This window comes from Lutjanus erythropterus, chromosome 8 (assembly GCF_056507025.1).
Source record: "Lutjanus erythropterus isolate fLutEry1 chromosome 8, fLutEry1.hap2, whole genome shotgun sequence".
In the NCBI taxonomy this organism is placed as follows: domain Eukaryota; kingdom Metazoa; phylum Chordata; class Actinopteri; order Lutjaniformes; family Lutjanidae; genus Lutjanus; species Lutjanus erythropterus.
This window is the reverse complement of record NC_139324.1, coordinates 33,373,605-33,396,237: the sequence shown is the minus strand read 5'-3', so window position 1 is coordinate 33,396,237 and position 22,633 is coordinate 33,373,605. Positions and strand designations below refer to the sequence as shown.

The 22,633-nt window shown below is 39.6% G+C and overlaps 1 protein-coding gene across 1 annotated transcript in view; it reads left to right on the top strand.

The window, feature by feature from the left end:
- The window catches only part of cps1 (carbamoyl-phosphate synthase 1, mitochondrial), a 75,123-nt gene that overhangs the window by 13,638 nt on the left and 38,852 nt on the right, over nt 1–22,633 (top strand). The window contains exons 17-26 of the mRNA XM_084725339.1: nt 1,300–1,444; nt 2,220–2,430; nt 3,511–3,709; nt 3,822–3,998; nt 6,733–6,851; nt 16,501–16,642; nt 17,389–17,454; nt 17,658–17,721; nt 18,431–18,612; nt 21,018–21,212. Coding sequence (XP_084581465.1) covers nt 1,300–1,444; nt 2,220–2,430; nt 3,511–3,709; nt 3,822–3,998; nt 6,733–6,851; nt 16,501–16,642; nt 17,389–17,454; nt 17,658–17,721; nt 18,431–18,612; nt 21,018–21,212 — 1,500 coding nt within the window. The remainder of the gene's footprint in view (nt 1–1,299; nt 1,445–2,219; nt 2,431–3,510; nt 3,710–3,821; nt 3,999–6,732; nt 6,852–16,500; nt 16,643–17,388; nt 17,455–17,657; nt 17,722–18,430; nt 18,613–21,017; nt 21,213–22,633) is intronic.

The window sequence follows — 22,633 nt, the reverse complement described above, 5'->3', positions numbered from 1 at the left end:
ATACATCAACAGACCTAACAACTTATGTAAGTGACAAAACTTGAAAAAGTAAAATATAATTCCATTATTATGTGGAGATGGGAAAATTGATATTTTGAATTTTACCTTCGATGTTTCTTTAGTACTTTTAGTTTTTCACAAGGTCTCAATAAACTTTCCTCATCTTCCCTTGTGTTTTTTAATGTGCTCATTTCTTTTTGCTATAAATCCTTTCAGTATAAGATTACATTTAATTAACGCTCTAAATTGATTGATATTGAAGGAGTCCACACCAGCAGCTTTAAAAATAATTTCCCTTAGAAAATAATCAAATTATTGATATAACTGCAGAAGTCCCCCTCATGGTGGCTGTTAACTTCAACATTATTGCAGTACTGCAGTTCAGTTATTTGTCTCTTTGTTGTATCTGTGTACACCTCCAGCTGTGTGACTGTGCACATAAGGGAAAAGGTTTCCTGCCTGATTCATGGAGTTGTTATGCCACATACGGTATCCTCTATTGGAAATAAATTAGATTCAAAAAATGTCAGGCAGTCTGCACACTGCGGGTCTAAGTCCTGCCTTCAGTCACTAGCTTCAAGCAGCATCACAGTGTCTGCTATCCTAGCTGCAACTTACATGCTGAAAATGGCAAATTAGAGCATGGGACACTAATGCAACAAACATAAACAAGCTAACGGCTTTTCTTTTGCAGTGATGTAGTTATTTTGCCAGAGCTTGCCTCCCAATGTGCAAATGTTCCACCAAAAAAATGTTTCCCCTCGACACCGTCACTGCATCCTGGGCTCAGCGCCGCCCAAGACGTTGGTGATTGGTTTAAAGAAATGCAAACAAGGCAGGGCTTTTTTTCTGCTATAGCAGAATGTGTATGTGTGGAGTCTGACTAATAACTGGAAAACAAGCATTCAATAGACTCCCATGTAATTAAACCTAGTATACTGCTTCAGAAAGCAGGCACAGATAGTAAGATTATTCAGTAAGATATCTGCTGGAAAAAAAAAAAAAAATCCGCGGACAGATTTAACTACTACGTCTGCAAACTTCACAGGTAATTTTTAAGCTAATAAAAACTTGCGTGTTCACTGTGGCCACAAAACTTGAAACTTCCTGAAGGAAAGTTGATTGTTCTATAAATGTAGCTTAATGGACATAACAGCATAACAGAAGGTCATAGTCTGCATAGGCCCACTGTGGTTTATAATTTATTTTCATGAATTAAAAAACATCCCTTTTCTGTACAGAGTGATAAACACGGTATGCTGTCGCACTCAGAATCTAAATGGATGATCTTCTGTGCAGGCTCTGGCCATGAGCAGCCAGATCTTGGTGGAGAAGTCATTGCTCGGCTGGAAGGAGGTGGAATATGAGGTGGTGAGGGACGTGGCTGATAACTGCGTTACTGTGTGCAACATGGAGAACTTCGACCCACTGGGCATTCACACAGGTACTGACACATACACACTGACATTTCCTTCCTCACTCTTTTGTGCTCTTGTTTTGCTGTATTCTGCTCTCCTGTCTTTATGTATTCTGTTGTCTTCGAACAAACACACGCTCTCCCTGTTTCTGGAGAGGCTGCTGCAGTGTTGGTATAATTTCTTTTTGCTGTTTTCAGAGCGAGCAGGTTGTTCACGTCGACCAAATTTATTGTGTGCCTGGAAGTGGATGGTATAGATGTTTTTGACAGCCGCTGTCATTATCTTGTTTTCTTTTATGTAGTGTTTGTGGCTCAAGAAAACCACTGAGAATCAATGCTTGAGCAGCAAACCTAAGCCTTTGGGTTTTGTTCAGTTCTCATAACAAATATCCAGGACTTGTACAGACTGTGACACTTGAAGTGTACCTAAAATGAAAGATGGCTTGAGTGTTCCTTACAGATGCCAAAGAATAAACAGACAGACGAGTGTGTTTTTCTTAATTTAAAATGTGATACTCTCTGGCACCAGAGCTCCTCCTGTATAATAGATGAATGGCAGCTGTAAGATAAATTTGTTTTGCGCTGATTTCAAGAACTGTGCAGTAATTTCACAAAATTGTAATTCAGATGAAGTTTTGATAACTTAAAATTCTTAAAAGTTTTATATCCAAAGAAGAAAGGGGCTGTGGTTGCATTTTACTGCATTTTTTGTATTACAGTAACATATTTTCTTGTGTCTGTTGTTTTAGTTTAGAGAGTGTTAACACATTTTTAAAGCCTAACCCTTCCTCTTCTTCTTCAGGTGACTCCATAGTTGTGGCACCAAGCCAGACATTGTCCAACGAGGAGTACCACATGCTCCGGGAGACAGCCATCAAAGTAGTTCGTCACCTTGGCATCGTAGGCGAATGCAACATCCAGTATGCCCTACACCCGTCGTCCCTGGAGTACTGCATCATCGAGGTTAACGCCAGGCTCTCCAGAAGCTCCGCTCTGGCGTCCAAAGCCACAGGGTGAGAGAACACATATGTACAAACACAAGGCTGATAATACAACATGTTGGAAACATTGTTGATAGACTTTTAGACTTTAGACCAGTGGGGTTCATGAAGGTTTCTGGTTTGTTTAACTCATACAAACTGTGATTGTTCTGCAGTGGTCTAAGAGACCATTTAGACCACTGACTGACATCATGATTACATCACTGTGTTAGCTGGAGGGAAAAACAAAGGAAAAACTGCAGCCAAACACAGTGTAGTAGGCCACATAATCAAGGAAAGCCATATGCCATCTTGCCGTGTTGTTTGTGCCAGAATCAAAATAGTAATGGCTCAAAATTGAAGTTTCATCCCATACCAGCTGCCACTGCCTGTCAAACAACCAAAGACAACTATGGTTAAACGCAATAAGACATAAGCTCACAAAATGTGAAGAAAGGAAATATTCTCACACCTATTTTCATTATTAGACAGAAACATAAAACCGATCAGCTTCTGAATTCAAGTTTTGCTTTTTTACTAAACAAAGAGGAGCTTTAATTGTCTGGTTACGTCCATAAAACAAACGTCATAAACTAAACGTAAACTCGACAGACATAAACAAAACGTAGCTCACCAAAGCCATCAGATTTAGTCTAAATAAATCCTTAATTCACCGTGTTAGACCTGAAAACAGGCGTGTTCCTAGTCTGTTTTACTCTCACTTGTCCTTGCTGCTCAGCGCACAGCAGTGTCCTGAAGCAGAGCGCCACAGAAGAGCGAGTTACTCTGCAGACCATTAGATTAACAAAGTAAAATAATCCTAACTTGCGATGGACTCGGTCAATCATTGACATATTCATACAATCCACTAACCCTATGGTGAACGTGTAGTTTCTGTGGTTAAACAAAATATCCAAATGAGACTGACATCAGGTAGTGCTATGACTTAATATATGAAAGGATATAAATAAATTTTAAAGTATACGAGTCAATACAACATCAGTTTTGATGAAGATCATTGCTGTGTGATCACGCTAATAATCCTTATTTAGTACAGAAACTTGAACCACGAGTTGATTTTGCTCTCTCTGGCCCTCTGTCCATGTCTGACAGGTATCCCTTGGCCTTTGTTGCTGCTAAGCTGGCTTTGGGCATCCCCCTGCCAGAGATCAAGAACGCCGTATCGGAGAAGACCACCGCCTGCTTTGAGCCCAGTCTGGACTACATTGTCACCAAGATCCCCCGCTGGGACCTGGACCGCTTTCAGGGCATGTCCCAGGAAATCGGCAGTGCCATGAAGAGTGTTGGAGAGGTGGGGGAAGGTTCCACGGATAAACGCTCACCCATTCACTCGCTCGCTCTTTATCCTCACACACACACACGACCATATTATTCTGCTGTGCATTTTCCTCTTCTGGATTCAGGTGATGGCAGTGGGCCGGACCTTTGAGGAGAGCATGCAGAAGGCCCTGAGGATGTGTCATCCATCAGTGGATGGCTTCGTGCCCCGGCTGCCACTCAAGAAAGCCTGGGCTGACACCCAGGACCTGCAGCAGGAGCTGGCTGTTCCCTCCAGCACCCGCATCTTCTCCCTCGCCAAGGTACGCTAATCTTTCATAATGTTAATAATGAATGGCGTTGACTGCGGTTTTCTCATTAAAATCACTTTTTGAAGTGTAACAGAAAAAGACTTAATGCTCGAAGAAAAGAACTTGAAATGCAGAGCAAAATGTGTCTGTGGCCCACCTGCAGGTCGAGTTGTGAATCCCTAATTGTGTGGAAAAGCTTGTCTTTGAAATGTTGATTTAGTTGAATAAATGCACAGGAGTTATAATACTTGGGGAAACACATATAGTATAAACTATCTGATTATTCAACTGACTGTGGGGCTTTTTTAAATATGTTCAAATGTAGTGAACGTATAATAAGAGATAAAACCTTAACAGCACTTCTATAAGCACATCGAGACACTGGGGTCAAGCTCCGTCATTCAAACACGAAGACATTACATGAACTATTGCAAGTTTCTGCACTTTAACATGCTTTTATCACCAGGCGAGAGGAGTGCAGAATGAGGTCACAAATGTGTGAGGCTCGTGTCCCGACAGTGCAGATACATTTGTCCCCTTAGATATGGAGTGAGATCATTGAAAACGGCGACGGCATTAGGGATTGATGAGCCACATCTCATCTCCAGGCCATCAAACACCAGCTGTAATAGCCTGAAGGTGGTCAACACAGTCACTGTCACTCTCAGCCAACCTCTCTGTTGGCAACCGGTTTGATTTTGAGACCTGTAATTTTTACGTCCAGAGACCATTTGAGACAATATTGTATCGTGTAAGACACACATATCTTCCTTAACATTAATGCAGACATTCAGGTGGGATAAGCAGCAATGATCCAAGATACAGAGAGAGATTTAGTTGATGTAATTCGCTGATATGTTGCTGGTATTCAGCTCAGGCATTATTAACGCTCAAAAACACTAAAACAGTAGCTTACTTACATGTTGCATCAGGGACACTAAAACTCTGCTGAAAGTCTCAGTGATATAATCACTTTCAGCTTGATAAGCAGCTCCTTATGGCAGGTTTCACTGCATATTTTACAGACGGCTGAGTAAAATCCTCCCACACTAATCTGGAATAATTTCTCTGGTCAGACATCGAATATAAAAATGACAAAATGTATTTACCAAGCTGCTGTCAGGGTGAAAACTCTGTCATATTGCAACTTCCAAAAAAGTTTGGACATTGTGTAAAAATAAATAAAGACAGGATGCAAGTTGGGACAGTTCACAACTTTTTGAAAAACCGCATGGGCAATTAGTCCAAGAGTTTAAGAATGTTTCTTAATGCACATTTACAATGAATTTAGGGATTTCACCATCTTTAATTCATAATATCATATCTGCATGTGGCAAAGCCAGAAAACCAATACTGAGTGTCTGTAATCTTCAAACCTTCAGGCAGGACTGCTTTAAAAACCAAAATGATTGTATAAAAGATGTTACTGAATGAACTTGAGACCTTTCGACACAGTTTGGCGCTGCATCTACAAATGCAGAAAGCCAGATGCCAACAACATACAGGATCACTGTAGCCCTGAGCTCATCTGAGAGGGTCAAACACAAAGTGGAAAAGCGTGGTGTGGTCTGACAAGTCCACATTTCAAATGTTTTTTGGAAAATATGGATGTTGTGTTCTCTCAACTAAAGAGGAAAAAGACCATCCAGATTGTTAGCAGCACTAACTTCAAAAGCACTGTGATGGTATGAGGGTGTGTTGGTGCTCATGGCATCATGGGTAACTGTCCCATCTGTGAAGGCCCTGTTAATGCTGAAAGATACATGCAGGTTTTGGAGCAACATATGCTGCCATCCAGACAACATGTTTTTCAGAGGCATCCGTGCTTATTTCAGGAAGACAGTGCAAAGACACATTGTGCACTTGTTAAAGCGCCATGGCTGCAGAGAAAAAGAGTTCTGGTACTAAACTGACTTTTCTCTCATTGAAAATGTGTGGCGCATCATAGGACTGAATGATAGGCAAAACAAAATCATACTGCAATTTTTCTAGATATCACAACTGCTGATATCAATCACAACTTTAGTGGGATAGTAATTTGTGCATTTAATTTTCACTGGAATGATTATGTGATTTATGTTGAGGTTTGTCCCAAACAAGCGTGTTCCCTCACCTAATTGTATGTTGTGACACGTTCCACCTCAATAAAAAAAATTGTAGCACCTGCGATTTATATATTGTACATGGCCACGTTGCAATTTTGATCACATTTCAATTAATAGTCGAGCCCCAGCATATTATGAAGTTCATGTTGAGCAAAGGAAGTTCTATATCAAGCAAGAATTGGAAAGAATTTCACCATCAAAACTTGAACAATTAGTGTCCTCAGATGTTCACTGAGTCTTATTAAAAGACAAAGGAGTTGTATCACAGTGGTAAACATGCAGCTGTCTCAACTTTTTTCGAAGATGTTGCAGGCATCAAATTCAGAACAAGTGTATATTTACAAAAAGCGATAAAGTTAATCAGTTGTAACATTAAATATCTTGTCTTTGCACAAGTCCTTGAAGGAGTGAAGGATAAAAACATACGGCTCTGAATCACTGTTCCTATCCAGCGATCATTCACTTACTGATTTGTAACATGATTTTAATCACAAGCAATTGATTATAGAATCTGTTGAAACTATGTGAAACCCATTTGATGTCTGCTTTCAGAATGCTCCACCAAGGGGCATGAATGATGAACTTGACGACGATGAATAATAAATGTAACGCCGAGTCTGTTTCATGTCTCCACTTTTAAGTCCCTCCACAGTGGCATGAGCGTCGATCAGATCCACCAGCTGACGGCCATAGACAAGTGGTTCCTCCACAAGCTCCACGGGATAACACAGCTGGAGCAGCATCTGGCAAACTACGGGAGGTAACGCATACACACACAGACGCACAGCATGGTCGAACAAAGTCAGTTTTTGTTATTTTTATGTTTCTGTTAGGCTCTGGTCAGTTCGTTTGGTGTTATATTCAAGAATTCAAGTGATATTTTTAAAGACATGCAGTGCTTATATGCGAGTGTGTGTGTAAATAGTGCCGTGACGTCCTCAAGAACTACTGTAACAGTCACTCACTGTACAGTATCTGTGTAACTCTCTGCTTCTCTTTGATGGTTGGAAATAATCTAGTCAAGCAGAATCATCTCCTCCAAATACGTCCATCCATTTCGAAGTTGCAGCCTGTTGCACCACAGGCAGGAAACCTCATGGATTATTATCATTTTATGGAATATATTTTAACTCCCATGCTAGTTCCCAAGCTGGTGGTGTCAGTTTCACCTCTTTGCCATAAACATTCATCTTCTGGTTATCTGTCTAATTATTTCCCCCAGACACCTTGTTGTTTTGCAGGTTATTCTTGGGCCCTTTGCTACAGACGTGTTATTATCCTCTGCTGACTTGACTATTGTCTGAACACAGCTCTATTAAACCGTCACTGAAATTTTTATTAATATTTTTTTAAAGTTTTAAAGTAATTCAGTTTAATCTTATTACTTTGCACTCAGGCTTTCAGAAGAAAATTTATGTCACACTGTTGCAGCATGAAAAAGCAAAACACAAACATTTCAGCACAGTGCGACCAGCGACAGCAGGATCCTGACAACTAATGCAGCACGTAACAATCCACATAATGAATATTTGTATTACTGGGAAGTTATGTCTGTTACTTTCTGGAAATCTCAAGAAACTACACCAGATTTTTACTAAATACAGACTTGAAAATATCCATGTTAACAGTTTGTTTGCAGTAGTTTTTCCTTATCTAACTTTCAAGGGTCATAAGACAGAGGGTGTCGTATGCTTTACAGATTATAAAGCTCCCTGAGGTAAATTGTGATCAGTGATCAGGCTATATAAACACATTTTGACTTGACCTAACTTGAATTAGGGCCACAGCTATCAATTATTTTAGTAATTGAGAAAATAAGGCTCTTAAGATGAACATCTAATTAGTTTCCTTTTTAGAAAAATCTACATTTTTAAAATACTATATGGTTCACAACTAATTCTATATTATAGTGTACTATAATACATAATAGATAATTATACACTCCATACTATAATAATACTTAAGCCTGCAACTAACAGTTATCTTCGCTCATGTTTGATCTATCCATTTTTTTTTTTTTTTTTAATCAATTAATCGATTAGTGATTTGGTCATAAAATGTCCAAAAATGAAAAAAAAAAAAGGTGATCAGTTTCTCCCAAAGTCCGAAATGACACGCAACCCAAAGATATTCAGTTTAATGTCATAGAGGAGTGAAGAAACCAGTAAATATATATATTTAACAAACTGGATTAATTTAATAATCGATTAATTGTTGCTGCTCTAATAATACTACGCTGCGATGTCCGGCCCACAGAACAATCTGACTGTTTACGTTACACGATCGACACTGAAGGCTGTGTCACAGACAGGCAAAGACACTGAAGCTGCTCCAGTGAGTGAGCAGAGCTGTGCGTCAGCAGATATCACTGAAGTTCAGTAAACATCACAAACTTAAAATCTATTTCTTTCTAAAATTAGTTTTTGGAGCTTTCTTATGCATTAGACTCTGCCAGCTGAGCAACCAGGGATCCCCTTATGATCTGTTTCTATGGTGACAAGATGACAAGCATGCTGAAGTCAACAGCTTACGGGGTTTCATTCATCAAAAGCATCAGCTTTGAAATCAGTTATTCTTCCTTTTTTTGTTTTTTTTTTGCCACATAGTATTGTGCTTTGGATTAAACACGTCTGTCTTATGTTTTCACTGCGACCCTGCATTTTATTTGAATTGAACTTTAGTGAATTGTTACTGCAAAAAGTGTTATCATGATGGTTAAATTTAGTCTGCGGTGCTGAACCATAGGGGTGATCACAGACTAATTACGTTCTGTTGCACCTCTACTATGTTGTATATAATTACATGGATTAAATTATTATTTTTTTAAGTTTAGTACTTAACTTACTTGGTGTCTTTTTCCAACTCACGCATTATACTCCCCAACACTGTTTGTGTACCGGACATCCCTCTGTCCCATTGCTTGTTGTTAAAAAAGCTTCATCCATTGCCTGCAGGATTTAGAAACGGATAAACAGACTTTCTAGAAATGACTGAATCTTCCTCAGTAGGAAAATCAGATGGACCCCAGTCTCTTCACGTCTCCGTTTCTTTTCTCTCGTGGTTCGTCTCCTCTCGGCTGCCTCTCTCTGTCTCTCTGCCCTCGGGCTCTTACCTGGACAGCCACTGTGAATTTTCATGGCTCAGCCACAGGTTACCTGCTGCTTCCCTCTGACTCTGCTGTTTAATAATTAATGGCTGGCCGTCTGGTGGGCCCTCGCTGCAACACGCTGACACATGGAAGGCTGTTGTAGTCTCCGCTGCCTCTGGAGCAGGGGACATAGGGATGGGCATGCAACAATAGGCTGCTGCCAGACTGATGGAGCGTAGAGCTGAGTGCAGGTGGGCTTCAGGCTCTGCTGGTCAGCGGACTCATTGTCTCGGTGCATAAAAGTGTTGGATCTTCTAGTGCTGTAGTTAAGACTGGAGGATATGTGTTGATAGAGGTGAGAAGAATCTTTCAAAGTGAGCACTTCTTCATTTGTAGAAAAGTCACGTGTAGTGTTGGGATTTCTTTTTAGTAAGATCTGAAGTAAAAACAGAGGCTGAAAAATTAACTTAGAATTTAACAAAATTGCAAGATGGCCTTTTCACCCCTTTACCCTGCCATCAGACAGCCTTCTCCGATTGGAAATCGTTGTTGTATAAGCCAAACATTGCTCTCTACAAACTAAATAGGCTCCACTGGCAAAATCAGTATTTTTAGCTCACAGACCACAGGAGTTGCTGGTCTACCGCTGCCTTAGTTGGTTAGTTAGGTTAGTTAGGCCCCTCCACTCCTCCCTGCTCCTCCAAACTGGGGGTGTTTCGACTGGCGTCTACTGTAGGGAATACGCTGACTATCAATACGAATCTCATACAAACCTGTGTCAGACAATCTGAACTGTCCCTTTAAAGGTGAAATGTGTGTCAAAATACTATTTTAAATTAAATATTGTCGTGCTGGAGAGATATCCTCACCTACACATCAGATTCTGCAGACTTAAGAAAACATCTGTTTGTCACATACACCTGCAAAAATAAATTATTTTTCAATGAAAACGAGAATAATGATGTAAAAATCATTCCCTCTAATACTGAAAATCATATTGGAATTGCAATCTCAGCCTATATGAAAAATTAATTTTACAACTATGGTAATTCTCTCTCTCTCTTTTTTTTTAACTTTACCTCCATGAAACTTTGCCTTGCTGCTTCCAGCTGGCTTCCTGAAACTGTCGCTTTGTGCACATTAAAATCATGACGGGGAAAAGTAATTTTCTCTCAATGAAAAACATATTCTCTTTGAAGCTTATGACAAACTGCCAATGAGATGCAGCAGTGAAACCTGGTGTTCTTCAGGCTACCTTCTGTAGTTTACTCAAACAACGGGAAAACAGTCTGCTGCTGATAGAGAAAGAAAACGAATGCTCATGACAAAAAGCACCTGTGGTTGAAGCCTGGTCACTAGGCCCTTGGTGAAGGAAAAAATAGGAAAAGCTGTCCTTTTTGTTACTTTATATACATGCAATAAGTATAAAAATGTTAATTAGATGGTAATCTGGATGAGCATTTAGCATTGTTTAACTGTACGGCTGTACAGGAAATGGTTGAGAAAGACGTTTGACGCACAGCAAAGGGATGCAGACTGGGCTGCTGCAGTGCTCGCTCTACCAAGTGGGCTACCGGGGTGTAGGGCTGGGCAATATATTGATATTATTCCGATATTGTGACATGACACACATGACATTGTGATATGGCATATCTGTTCTTTTCCTGATTAATCAATTAGTTGTTTGGTCCATAAAATGTCAGACAGTGGTGAGAAATTAAAAAAGATGGTAAATTTAGTGGAAGTGAAGAAAATATTCATATTTGAGAAGCTGCAGTCTGAGATTTAAGAATTAATGGTTCATCAATACTCTATTAATTGTTGCAGTTCTAAAAATCTCATTGTCTTAATATTTTGTGAGAGCACAAACTGCGAATCGCAAAAGAAAATCCAAAGATATTCAAGCAAACCTCCAAATCCTCTTATTGCTGGAACTGGAGAATAACATTTTTTACTGGAAGAATTCCTGAATTGGTTTATTGATTATCAAAATAGATGTCACACCAATATTTATTCCTGTAATCCTTGCTTTGTGTTGACATTTTGCTTTAAAATGCAGCATTATCAGATCCACTCTTATCGACACAAATGCAGATCTGGTTTTTGGATCTGGTGGTGTTTGAAACCAGTCGTGGGAAGGTAAAATCAGGAAAAATCTAAACATTTTGATCACCTCAAGTCTGATTACACAAAGCAGACCTCAGAATATGACATGTGACAATACACCTGTGTATTACAACAGAGATAATTAGGTATATAAACTCTGCATGACGTGAATCACAATTAAAAGGACTCACTCAGTTCGTAAGGACGGCAATTATACAACCTGAAAATCTGTTACCCAAATACTTTGAAGATTCAAACTTGATTAAGTGAAAAAATACCAAAATGAGAATTGTGAAAATCCACGTGGTTTATGCTGTTTTTCAATTTAGTTTGTGTGTGTGCTTGTGTGTGTGTGTCTGTGTTTGTAAGCATATGTGAGGATACTTGTCTGTCCCTTTTCCTCACGCTGTGGACAAACACACCACACAGTTGAGCCTCATGCGAGAAACCGTTTACAAACAGATTTTCCTCAGAGTTTTTCACATCTACAATTTGTTCTTATTTATTTTGGTACCCATGGATTTATCTGATTTACCAGTGTTTTCTTATTTTTACTGTGCTCTTAGGACATGATAAGAAAAAAGTCCAGTCCACTAATTGCTTGACCAACACATGGACACACAACTTTAAAGAATATTTAAACAGTTATAATAATTATTTAGAATAATAGTCGTTATTAGGTATAAATGATTACCTAGGGGGAACTGTCATATTTTATTCTCACATATATTTTATGCTTCACAAATTTGTTGCTTTTATCTATTCTTTATCATCTTATGCTCAATAATTTAAATGTTTTAAACTGTTTATCAGACAAAACAAAGAAACTGAAGACATCTGTGGAGTCTGTAATAAAAAGTTATCAGACAAGTTAAGAATACAACTGAACTTTTCCTTAACCATTTGATTAAGAAAAAAAAAAGACCCATGAATCTAATGTAATGTAAATCTTATAATTTAACTCCATTCTCTCACTTCAGTTATTTTGTCTCTCTCTGCTGACAGAGTATCACAGCATGTGGTTTTCACTGCAGCTAAAACTCTTCTTATAGCCTCTTAGTGTGATGTCTCTTCAAGTTCTGGCCATGTCGCAAGAGAAAAATTAAGAGAAAATATAAGAGAATTTAAGAGAATGTTGCAGAATGAGGACTATTTTCTTAATGTGTATTTATTTTGTGATCAATTATTTATTGTTTATGTATGGAAAGATGGGAATAAAAACACCAACCATACATTAGCAAAACTACCAGCACATCCTATCATTCCCATGATGATACAGACATAAACCAACACCATTCAGATACAAAGGAATTAGATGATAATGACCATTTCCTCCATCATTCATGATGATATCCACTGAAACAGCCAAGAGTATACATAAAGTATTATGCATGTATATTTTATTTGCGTGTGCGGATGTATGAACATAAATTCATGGCATGCGAAGGATTTCCCTCTTTCTTTAAACTGACTTCCTAAGATGATCGTACACAAGACAAGCTGAGCTCTCAGATCAAATTTCTTTCCTTCCTGTGATTTTGACTCGAGAGCCCACGCTGCTTTCTCCTTTCGTTGTTATTTCTCAGCCCAGCCATGTGCAGTGGGAGTTAAAACACACTTGACATTTCCAATATTGTTACGCTACGAGGTCATAAATAATTCAGATAAGGAGGAGGGGAGAGCAAGTTGTGGTTTACCAGAAATAAGAATTCCTTTCGTCCCTACCGAGGGTTAGAGGAATACTGTGACATTATTAGAAATATAGCTTGTTGCTTTCTTTGTGGGAGTTAACATGAGAAGATCGATATCAATTTCATCCCCGTGCATCCATGTGTTTAGCTTAACTTAGCACAAAAAACAACAGAAAACAGTCGCTGAGCTCTGTAAACTCTATTGCTGTGTGTTTGCACACTGTTTATTTAACATGTTCAGAAATAGAAAAAAAAAATGTGTTGTTTTAATAAGCAGATATTGTACGTACCGGAACTATTTTATGGCAGAATCAGCTGAATTCTGCAACTGCATCAGCATCTCGCGTGTCCTGTTACTTAAGTTGCTGACTTTTCACACTTCCTAACTGAGCAAAACACCTGCTGGCTTTTGGATGCATTGTGGGATAGCTTGCTAAAAAACATGATGCAACATGTAAACAAGACAGTTTTGAAAGGCATAATTTTTCCACTCGTGGCAGAAGCAAGTTATTTCACCCTGCTTCCCGTCTTAGTGCTAAGTTGGACTTGGCAAATCCCAATAATTGATGCACAGTGATTTACTTGATATCAGTCCTTGTGATCTAAACAGAAAACAAACTCGTAGCAATGGAAGTGCCCTCGTTGTTGGATGAAGTACTGACTTTCTTGTACCATTTTGAGTCATATTTGAAAATGGAAATAAAGCAGAAACTATTTTTATTTTGATACGATTACTTCCAGCATAGATAACTGTAAAAGCATAAAGCATGTTCTTGTTCAGTCAGTGAAAAGACATAATAGTATTGTTTCATTTAAAAGATATGAAAGTGGAATATCCTTGATCATGATTTGTCTGTGAGGCCTTACTCTGCCTGGGTTTATCTTTCGCTCCAGAGTTTGTATTTATCTTTGATTTCCATTGGTTACATGACAAATGTTTTTAAATTGATAACCACTTAATTTTTATCTTAAATTTAAGTTGCAATATGTGAGAATGTTGTTTTAAAACATTGAAATATGAACTATCAAGAGAATGTGAAGAAATAACAGTTGTGACATTATGTTAAAAAACTGTCACAGATATATCTCTTGAAATTAGCATGCTAAGCTAGCCTTGACCCATCCTGTCTAGTAATACCACTTTTTACCTCAAGAGGTGATAGTGAGTCACTGTGGTGTCCAGTCTATCCTCAGTCCAACAACACAGAGGAGCTTTTCTTGTTGGGTCTGGCTCCTGGTACCTTGGGGCCGACCCCGTTATAACTCCGGGTCCGCCTCCTGAGGTGGATGCTGATTGGTGCCTGGTCTCTCTCTTGTTCCTCTTCCGCTTCATTCCTCTCCTGTCCCCGCCTGAACCTGCCGTGTCCTTTTCATCCCTGGAGTGAGAGTCCTGGTCAGAGCCGCCATAAATCACTTCAGTGCCGTATTCCCTATCGTCAGACTGGCCCTCCCTGTGTCTCGGAGGCTGTATTCTGGACGTGTTCACCGGTGTGCCTTTTCTGCCAACACGGTAGAGGCCACATTGTGTTTCAAGCACATAATTTGGAACCGTTCTGAGCATTTCAACCCAAAATAAACTGTTTCGGACCTTGAAAGTAGCAGGTTTTCCTTGATTACAAGGTTTCTGCTCAAAACTGGTGGAAATGTGGACAGGTTCAGTAAACAGCACCTAACTGATTTGGTGGAAAAGGGCCTTGAGAGTCTGCTGAGTCCAATTGTGTTGCCCACTTGGTTCTGGTTCCGGTGTCCATTCCAGCACTACTCCCCACCAGCTTGACAGAAGAACCCTCATCTTTTAAACTATCGGTCGTCTCTGCTCAAAATGCAAACCTTGCTGTCCTCAAAGGAGTGTCCCATGTCTCCAAGGGGATATGCTCCTGTCATTGTCCTTGTAGATAGGTAAAATAGTAACCAACAAGATGCGACTCTAAGTGTTATATACTGTATGTAAACTGTCACATTAAGCATGAAGCACATAAATGTTTTTTTTTAAATAAATGGGTCCTGTTGCTCCACTTCAAAATTGCCTGTTGATACCTAACTTTTACTTCTGCCACCATTTGTGGTTTAACCTCACAGCTCACATTAAAGTTTTATTGATTTAAAATGGGTTTTAAATGGCTGCACTTGCCAGCCTGGTGCTCTGGCACTTCGGCACCTCGTTTTGTCGATGTCTTATCGATCGCTCCGAGGTGGGCTGCTCCCTGCTGTCCACGCTGCTGGGTAGCGGAGCCAGTCATGACCCACTTGTAGGATTGACCTTCTTAGTTCAGTGGACTTGAAAATACACAGATATATGAGAGGATCCACAAACGGAAAACATTCAAAAAATAGCTCACTTGTCAGTTTTGTTCATCTACCTGAGTAGGTTTATTTTTCCTCACGGCCACAGTCATGTCAGGAAAGTTGAGCATTAAACTTTGAAGCTTCACAGATGATTGACAGGCTCTGCTTTTCAGGTGACATATTGTGGCACCAGAATGACGGTTAGTTTTGACACAAAATGATCATCAGTTTTGCTCCAGTGTAAATCGAGTAAAATGTTTTTGGTAGGGATGCTTAAAAATGATTCTGCAGGATTTCTACATCGATTCTCATGTGATATCTATCCCTTTAAAAAACATTCATAATCACGTTGTGTAGGCTAAAACAAAACACGGCTGGCTACATCACCAAACGTTTTCAGTACTTTTGTATAAAGTTTGTGCCAGTAAACAGCCCTGATGGTTTTATTCAGCTGGCAGTTGTCACATGACCGTGGAAACCTATGAGACATGAGAACCAGGTGTGTCACTGCGCACGGTTGCACACCTCGGCGTCAGACTTGTTGCAAGAAGGAAATGTAACGTTGCGTGGTGCCACTTTTCACGTGTTGATAAAAAATACAGCAAGATTCAGTGTTTGTGACAAGAATGTTTCACACGGCAGCAACACAAATAACCTCTTAAAATATTTAAAAACCACACACCATAAGAGTTTTAAAGGCACTGAACAAAAACAAGTAGACAACATTTAATCATCATTTTTATTATTATGTTTGTGTAACGTATAATTGTGTCATTAATTATCTTTTATCATAGTATTTGTGGTAAATAGATTTTTTCATGTATTAGTACAAACATTTTATTTAATGCTTAATAAATTAATGATTAATGGCTGATATGTGACGTTTATTTTTTTAAAAATCAGCAATTATTTTGAGAAATTACACACCCATTTGAAAAATGATCCGAATCAGTAATGTTCTTAGTGAAACTGTGACAAAAATGTCCGTATCAAATTTAAAATGTTTAGTTTTGCCTATGACTAGCTTTTGGCAGTGATCTTGATGCCTAAATTGGTCAAATACAGAGAAGTCCTTTTAAGAAAAACTCCCCTCCAATTACACATCATTGAAAACTGAATGAAGATCAGACATCCACTGAAAAACCTGACTGTTAAGGTTCATTTTCATTTAGACTGGGTTTCTGAATGGTTAGCGAAACAGCTGTATAATTACCTTTACTTCTTGTCTTGCCCCTCAGTGGCACAGTACCCAGAGGGCTGCTGCTGAAGGCCAAACAGGACGGCTTCTCGGACCGGCAGGTTGGTCAGATTCTGGGCTCCAGCGAGAGAGCGGCCAGAGAGCTGAGGCTCCGTCACGGCATCAAACCCTGGGTCAAACAGGTGAGCGTGACCAGGCCTCCTCCTTGGTGCCTCCATCCAGTATTGGTCAGATATCGACACAGTTAACAGCTCCTGCCTGATCAATACACACACACAGTTTCCTCTGGTCACAAATATGAAAATATGCAGAGGGATTAAACGTTGCTGCTATCATTGACTGCCTCTCCAGCTCATACAGTATTGATGTGTTTTGTCGAGATTGTAATTTCTGATTCACACGTCAGAACATGAAAAACATGATTGATTGTATAATTTCCTCTATTAGTACTAACATCTTCAGACTTTAACACTAAATAGTTTCTTTTTTACCTGCTAAAGTAGATCATTTAGTTAATGATAAGATTTACATTATTTCATCAATTCATGTTTTATCCACAAGTCATTGATTGACTACAAAAACTTTTTGGACAACAACAGAGTTCTTTGGCAAAATCATAAATTCATAGTTGGTTTCGGTCTTTTTCTTGGAGGTGTATGCTTTAACTATAGCAGCACTACATTTACTGTGATGTGTTCGAAGCTGAAGTCCTGCATTTAAACATTTACTCATGTGAACTTACAGAAGAAATAGCTGCCAAGTGTGCCAGAAGTATTAAAAGTATATGTTCTTTGTTTAAAATGGCTCCTTTCATAGTGTTAAACTAACATATCTGTGTAAAAGTATACCAAATTTGCATTGTCGCCTCGCAGCAGTTAGGTCTAGGGTCTGAATGAGTGAAAGATTTTAACCTGATGCCTCTTCTCAGATTGACACCTTGGCAGCAGAGTATCCAGCCATGACCAACTACCTGTATTGTACCTATCATGGCCAGGTATGTGGTATATTGTTGTACTGTCTAATATGTAATAAAATTAGTATAACAAGATTTTCAACATTTTAATTTTTATGAATAAAAAAAAATAGCATACGAGTAATGTTTTGTAAGACGGGTGTCTTTGCTGTGCTAAAGAAATACTGATGTTAATAAGAGGTGCATCATTAACAACTGTATTGTCAATTTGTCCAATCCATCAGGAGCATGATCTGGACTTTAATGACCAGGGAGTTATGGTTCTGGGTTGTGGGCCCTACCACATCGGTGAGTCCAGCAAAAAGCTTTTGCATCTTTTTTTTAAGCTGTTCCAATACAAGTTTTGCCGATTAATGTATTTCCTACTGAATAATAGCCAAATGATGACTGCCACGAATAAATAAAGGCCTGCCTTAAAATACAGACATGGCGGAAAATAAAACCAGGGGCGATAAGTTCCTGTTGCATGAGATATGATGTGCATGACAGCGGGGCATAATGTACCTTTCCATCACTTTACTTTAATAAATTCAGCAATATAATCATGCTGTTTTCAACAATTAATTGTTCTGGATCAGTCATCTTAAGTGTTCTTGTTATATTTGAGTCTCAGCCAAACTGTATTTTGTAGTTATGTACAACTGCCACTAGCAACAGTTGAATTACCATACAGGAACAGTGCAAGCCACAGAGTTGACATGTTAGGCAGCCACTTGCTGTGTTTAATTACTTTCAGTCTAAATTTATATTTCTGTATAATCAACAGGGAATTGAGTCATCAGGGACATCCCTAATTGCTAAAAGGTTAAAGTTTAAACTTGCTGCATACAAGCAGCTACAGTGTCTTGCCAAGGGTTATTTTCACTTTTGTTTATCAGCTCTGATACAGTAATATTAGCAAAGCAAACGTTGCATTCGCAGATTTCTGTTTGTTTAATGCTTAATTTGTGAACTCTTGTTTATGGCCAACAAAATTATCGACTGCTTGTTCCACCAGGGAGCAGCGTTGAGTTTGACTGGTGTGCCGTATCCAGCATCAGAGCTCTGAGACAGATGGGCAAGAAGACGGTGGTGGTCAACCACAACCCCGAGACGGTCAGCACCGACTTTGACGAGTGTGACCGCCTTTACTTTGAGGAGCTGACCCTGGAGCGCATCCTGGACATCACCCAACAGGAGGTTAGGGCACACATGCAAAAATGCTGTTTCTTATTTGACAAAATTCAAACAAAACATACAAATGACCTACAGTATATACCTCCATAGATTGCATCCTTAAAAGGATAAAGCCCACTGGATAATACCAGTAAAAGTAAGATTAAAGTAAGGATGGAGTCAATAGAAAGCTTAAAATCAAGGAAAATAGAACAAGACTTACATACATACATACATACGGAAGAATAATATATATTCATGTGTATTGAGTTGAATCTGCCTCGCAGTCAATATAAGACTTTCCAGAGGCAGAGAAGTATCGGTCAGTTACACAATGCATATTAATAAAAGAAGTCAACTAGGGTAGAGGCAGGAAACACTTGTGGAATTTAAACAAAAAGCAATATTTGTCCATTATCAGCACGCATCATACATATAATGGCTTCATCATTTCTCCAACTAAAGCTCTCTGGTTTGTTTTGATCTGTCTTTACTGCTCAAAACATTAACAGCATGACTGTGACTTGTTATCACAGAGTTCCCACAGAGCGGACGTCCAAAATGCTAGGGGGAAAAAAAAAACATTCCCTGCTCAGGGTGGCATATATGAAACATAACCAACAATATCCAAAGCCACTGTGTTGATTTACATTTAAATATAAACTCATACGTAAAGTGTGAAGCTGGTTAAATGTGCAGCTTTTTCTGCCTCATCCTCTGAGATGGTCTTGGCCATTAAAGGCAGCCTAACAGAAGCCCTCTCTGTCTCCCTCTCTGACTTACAGAAACAGGGAAAACTCTGAATGAGCTCTAATTGGGACATTTATTATGCAGCAGTATAGGCTCATCTAAGATTTAAGACCATCAGGTTCTGTAGTTACAGGTGTGAGGAGTTTCTATGAGTTTTTCAAGGTTTACTTACCTCTCTGCAACACTCATAAATCGTTTGGTTATGCTTGTTAAATAACCTCTGGAACCACTGGAAACCCATTCCCTCCATCCCTGTCCTTTTTCACAGAATATTTTAAACTCGAGATCTGTAAAACTATCGATTTTCCATGGTTTCCGTTAAGATGACCACTCTGGCGAGATCTTTCGCTGGTCAGGGGTTCCCTTTTAGACATATTCCCATTCCAGACAATAACCAGAATTAAGTAATCGAGAAATAGAGAAAAAAACTGCCACATTTAAGTGATAAAGTACTTTGTAATAAATATTAAGAAATCCTATGAATTTGTATTTTTATAGGTATTCAAGATTTTCTTGAACAAAGGCGTTTCTGTTAATATTCTTGCGCCACCTCTGGCGAACATCTTGGTTCTCTGTATGTCTGGTGAATCTACGGAGTGCGTTTATGTCTTTTCAAGTCCATTTTTTGTCCAAAGTTGAAGTTTGACACGACTGTTGGAGCAGCTGAGAATCGCACGGGTTTGTCCCAGCTTCCTCTACATCATTCTCAAAAGTAACGTTGGTATAACAGCTCACGTTCAGTCGTGGGCATACTGTAGGGAGACGCCACCGCAGTAGTGAAGACTTGTTAAGATGTGCTATCACATACGTGACCAGACTTGGTATCATGTATGTAATGATACGTAATTTCCACATGTTACTCTGTGGTGTGCGCGGAGCCCTGCTGACCCTTCAGCCTGCTGTTTGCCAGGACTCTCTGTGTGTATGTTGGTCAGTGTCTGTGTATTTATGTTGTGTGGTGTGTTTGCGTACTAATGTCCATTGACTTTTCCCTGCAGAGGAATTGTAATCCAGTTAAAGTTGCGATGGGATCAGAGTGTGATTAAGTGTTTGTTTGTTCAGGGTGATAGCATTACCATCAATCCCTCTCTCACGGCTACAGTCCCCTCTCGCTCTGTGTGTGTGTGTGTGTGTGTGTGTGTGTGTGTGTGTGTGTGTGTGTGTGTGTGTGTGTGTGTGTGTGTGTGTGTGTGTGTGTGTGATAAATACGGCATTAGAGCATGGAGATAAACACTGGACAGGAGCAGGAGAGCAGGCCCATGAATAATGAAGAGATACAACCTGGAATTGCCATGGAAACAGCATCCCCTCCGGATCAGCTAGACAGGAAAAAGGGGTTGCATGCTGTTATTAAAAGGAGCACACACGCTTGTCCACACACACACACGCGCCGTTCCTGGTGATAACTAAACCCATGGCACGACCGAGATCAACCGTTTCTGTTTGTCTCGTATTTTCACAGTGTGATCAGCGGCTAAAATAATTGGAAGTGGCCGCAGGATTCAGACTGTTAATCTCAGCTGATAGACCTGTGGCAGGAGGTCCAAAGACTTGACGGAGTATCTCCCCCTTCTCCTGCCCTTCCTCCTCCTTCCACTTCTTGTCCTTTTATTCTGCCTTCTGGTCTAACGTCTTATTTTATCTCACATGTTTTTCTTTTTCCATCTGCTCCTCTGCAGGGTTGCTCCGGCAGCATTGTGTCAGTTGGAGGCCAGATCCCCAACAACCTGGCGGCCCCGTTGCACCTGAACGGGGTGAAGATTCTGGGAACGAGCCCCTTGCAGATCGACCGGGCTGAGGAGCGCTCCGTCTTCTCCAGTATACTAGATGACCTCGGCGTGGCCCAAGCCCCATGGAGGGCCCTCAGCTCCCTGGTGAGAGGAAAAATAAATAAATCATGCATAGTAGGGGCGTTGAGGAAATGATGTAGTACCATATTTTCTGATGATTAATCGTTTTAAATTGCTCCTGTATGAGGTATGTGAGGGACGGAGCAGATTTTGTGACCATTAAGTGTCCTCTTTCTCAGCTTAGGTCAGTTGCTTTGACTGTTCGTGTTTTTGCAGGCAACAAACAGACTTCATCACTTCCCCGAGTAACAGTATCAGGGCTTCCTCCAGAAAATGAGTTGGCAGAGGCAGTGAGCTCAGGGTGTTTGGAGAATGTTAGTTCAAGCAAATGACATTTGCTTTTAATGATATTCCCATCTTGGTAATTTTTTATGTTCTAATTTAGTTTTGTGTACATATGGCTCTGCTTAAAGAAAATTTAATATTTGCATTTTACACAGAAACTCATAAGAAATCATATTTTATTATAAAAACACGAGGAAACCTGAAGTCACAGTTTTTGGCTCAGCTCGGAGGAAAAAAATAAGGAATTTTCGGACCTTATGGTTTATTTTCAGTCAAACTCATTGAACCAACAATAATATAATCATACCAATCCATCTCCTGAAGGTCATAACATTTCTCACAACTGAAAATAGAATTTTTCCAACAAAGTCTGTATCTGGGTGGATGTATTTGGGGGGGAAATTACTTTTTTTCTCTTTATAACCTTCACCAAGAAGGTTATATTATGGCCTGATTTTCATGCACCTTGTTTGAAGGGTGATGCATGGGCCCAGGAATATCCACCTAAATTTTGAGCTGGCTCTGAATCACGGGGCTGATACACAAACTATTTTTCATTTTCATTAACACTGGAGGTTGGGCATTTGGCCTTGATAGAGGTCAGAGCTCCCCAAGTTCCAACTTCACAAACTTTGTGAAGTGCTGTTTTCGACAAATCCTTAATTATTTGGACGTTCTTGTGAAGTTGGCAAATGTTTTACTTAAGTAATTTCTTCTTTTTTTTTGTGGAAAAAACATTGTCCGTTTGTCCCAGCAGGGTGCAGTGAAAAATACATTTTGCAAACCTGTTTATTTGCATACAGAGCGGTTAAGTGAAAGGGCTACAGCGAATTCTTACTTAGTTGTGCTTTCGTGTAAATTTGGCATTAAATGCAACACATACAGTTGTTTCTTCACTTGTAGGAAAACGTCACGTTGCTGTGAAGAGCAGACAGGAGAGAGGTTGTGTGGTCTGCCAGGATGCATGCTCTTCATTCGGTGCTCTGACTCTGTCGTTTTTTCTTCTTTTTTCCTTTCTTCTTCATCTGTAAAAAGATGAGATATACACACAGGAAAAAGTAAAAGTGTGCATCGTCCTGATCATAGTTCATTTATAAAATGGCAGTTCCCACTGGAAGTCTCCTGCTGGGAGGTAACAGCCCAAGTGCGGTGCCCCTGTA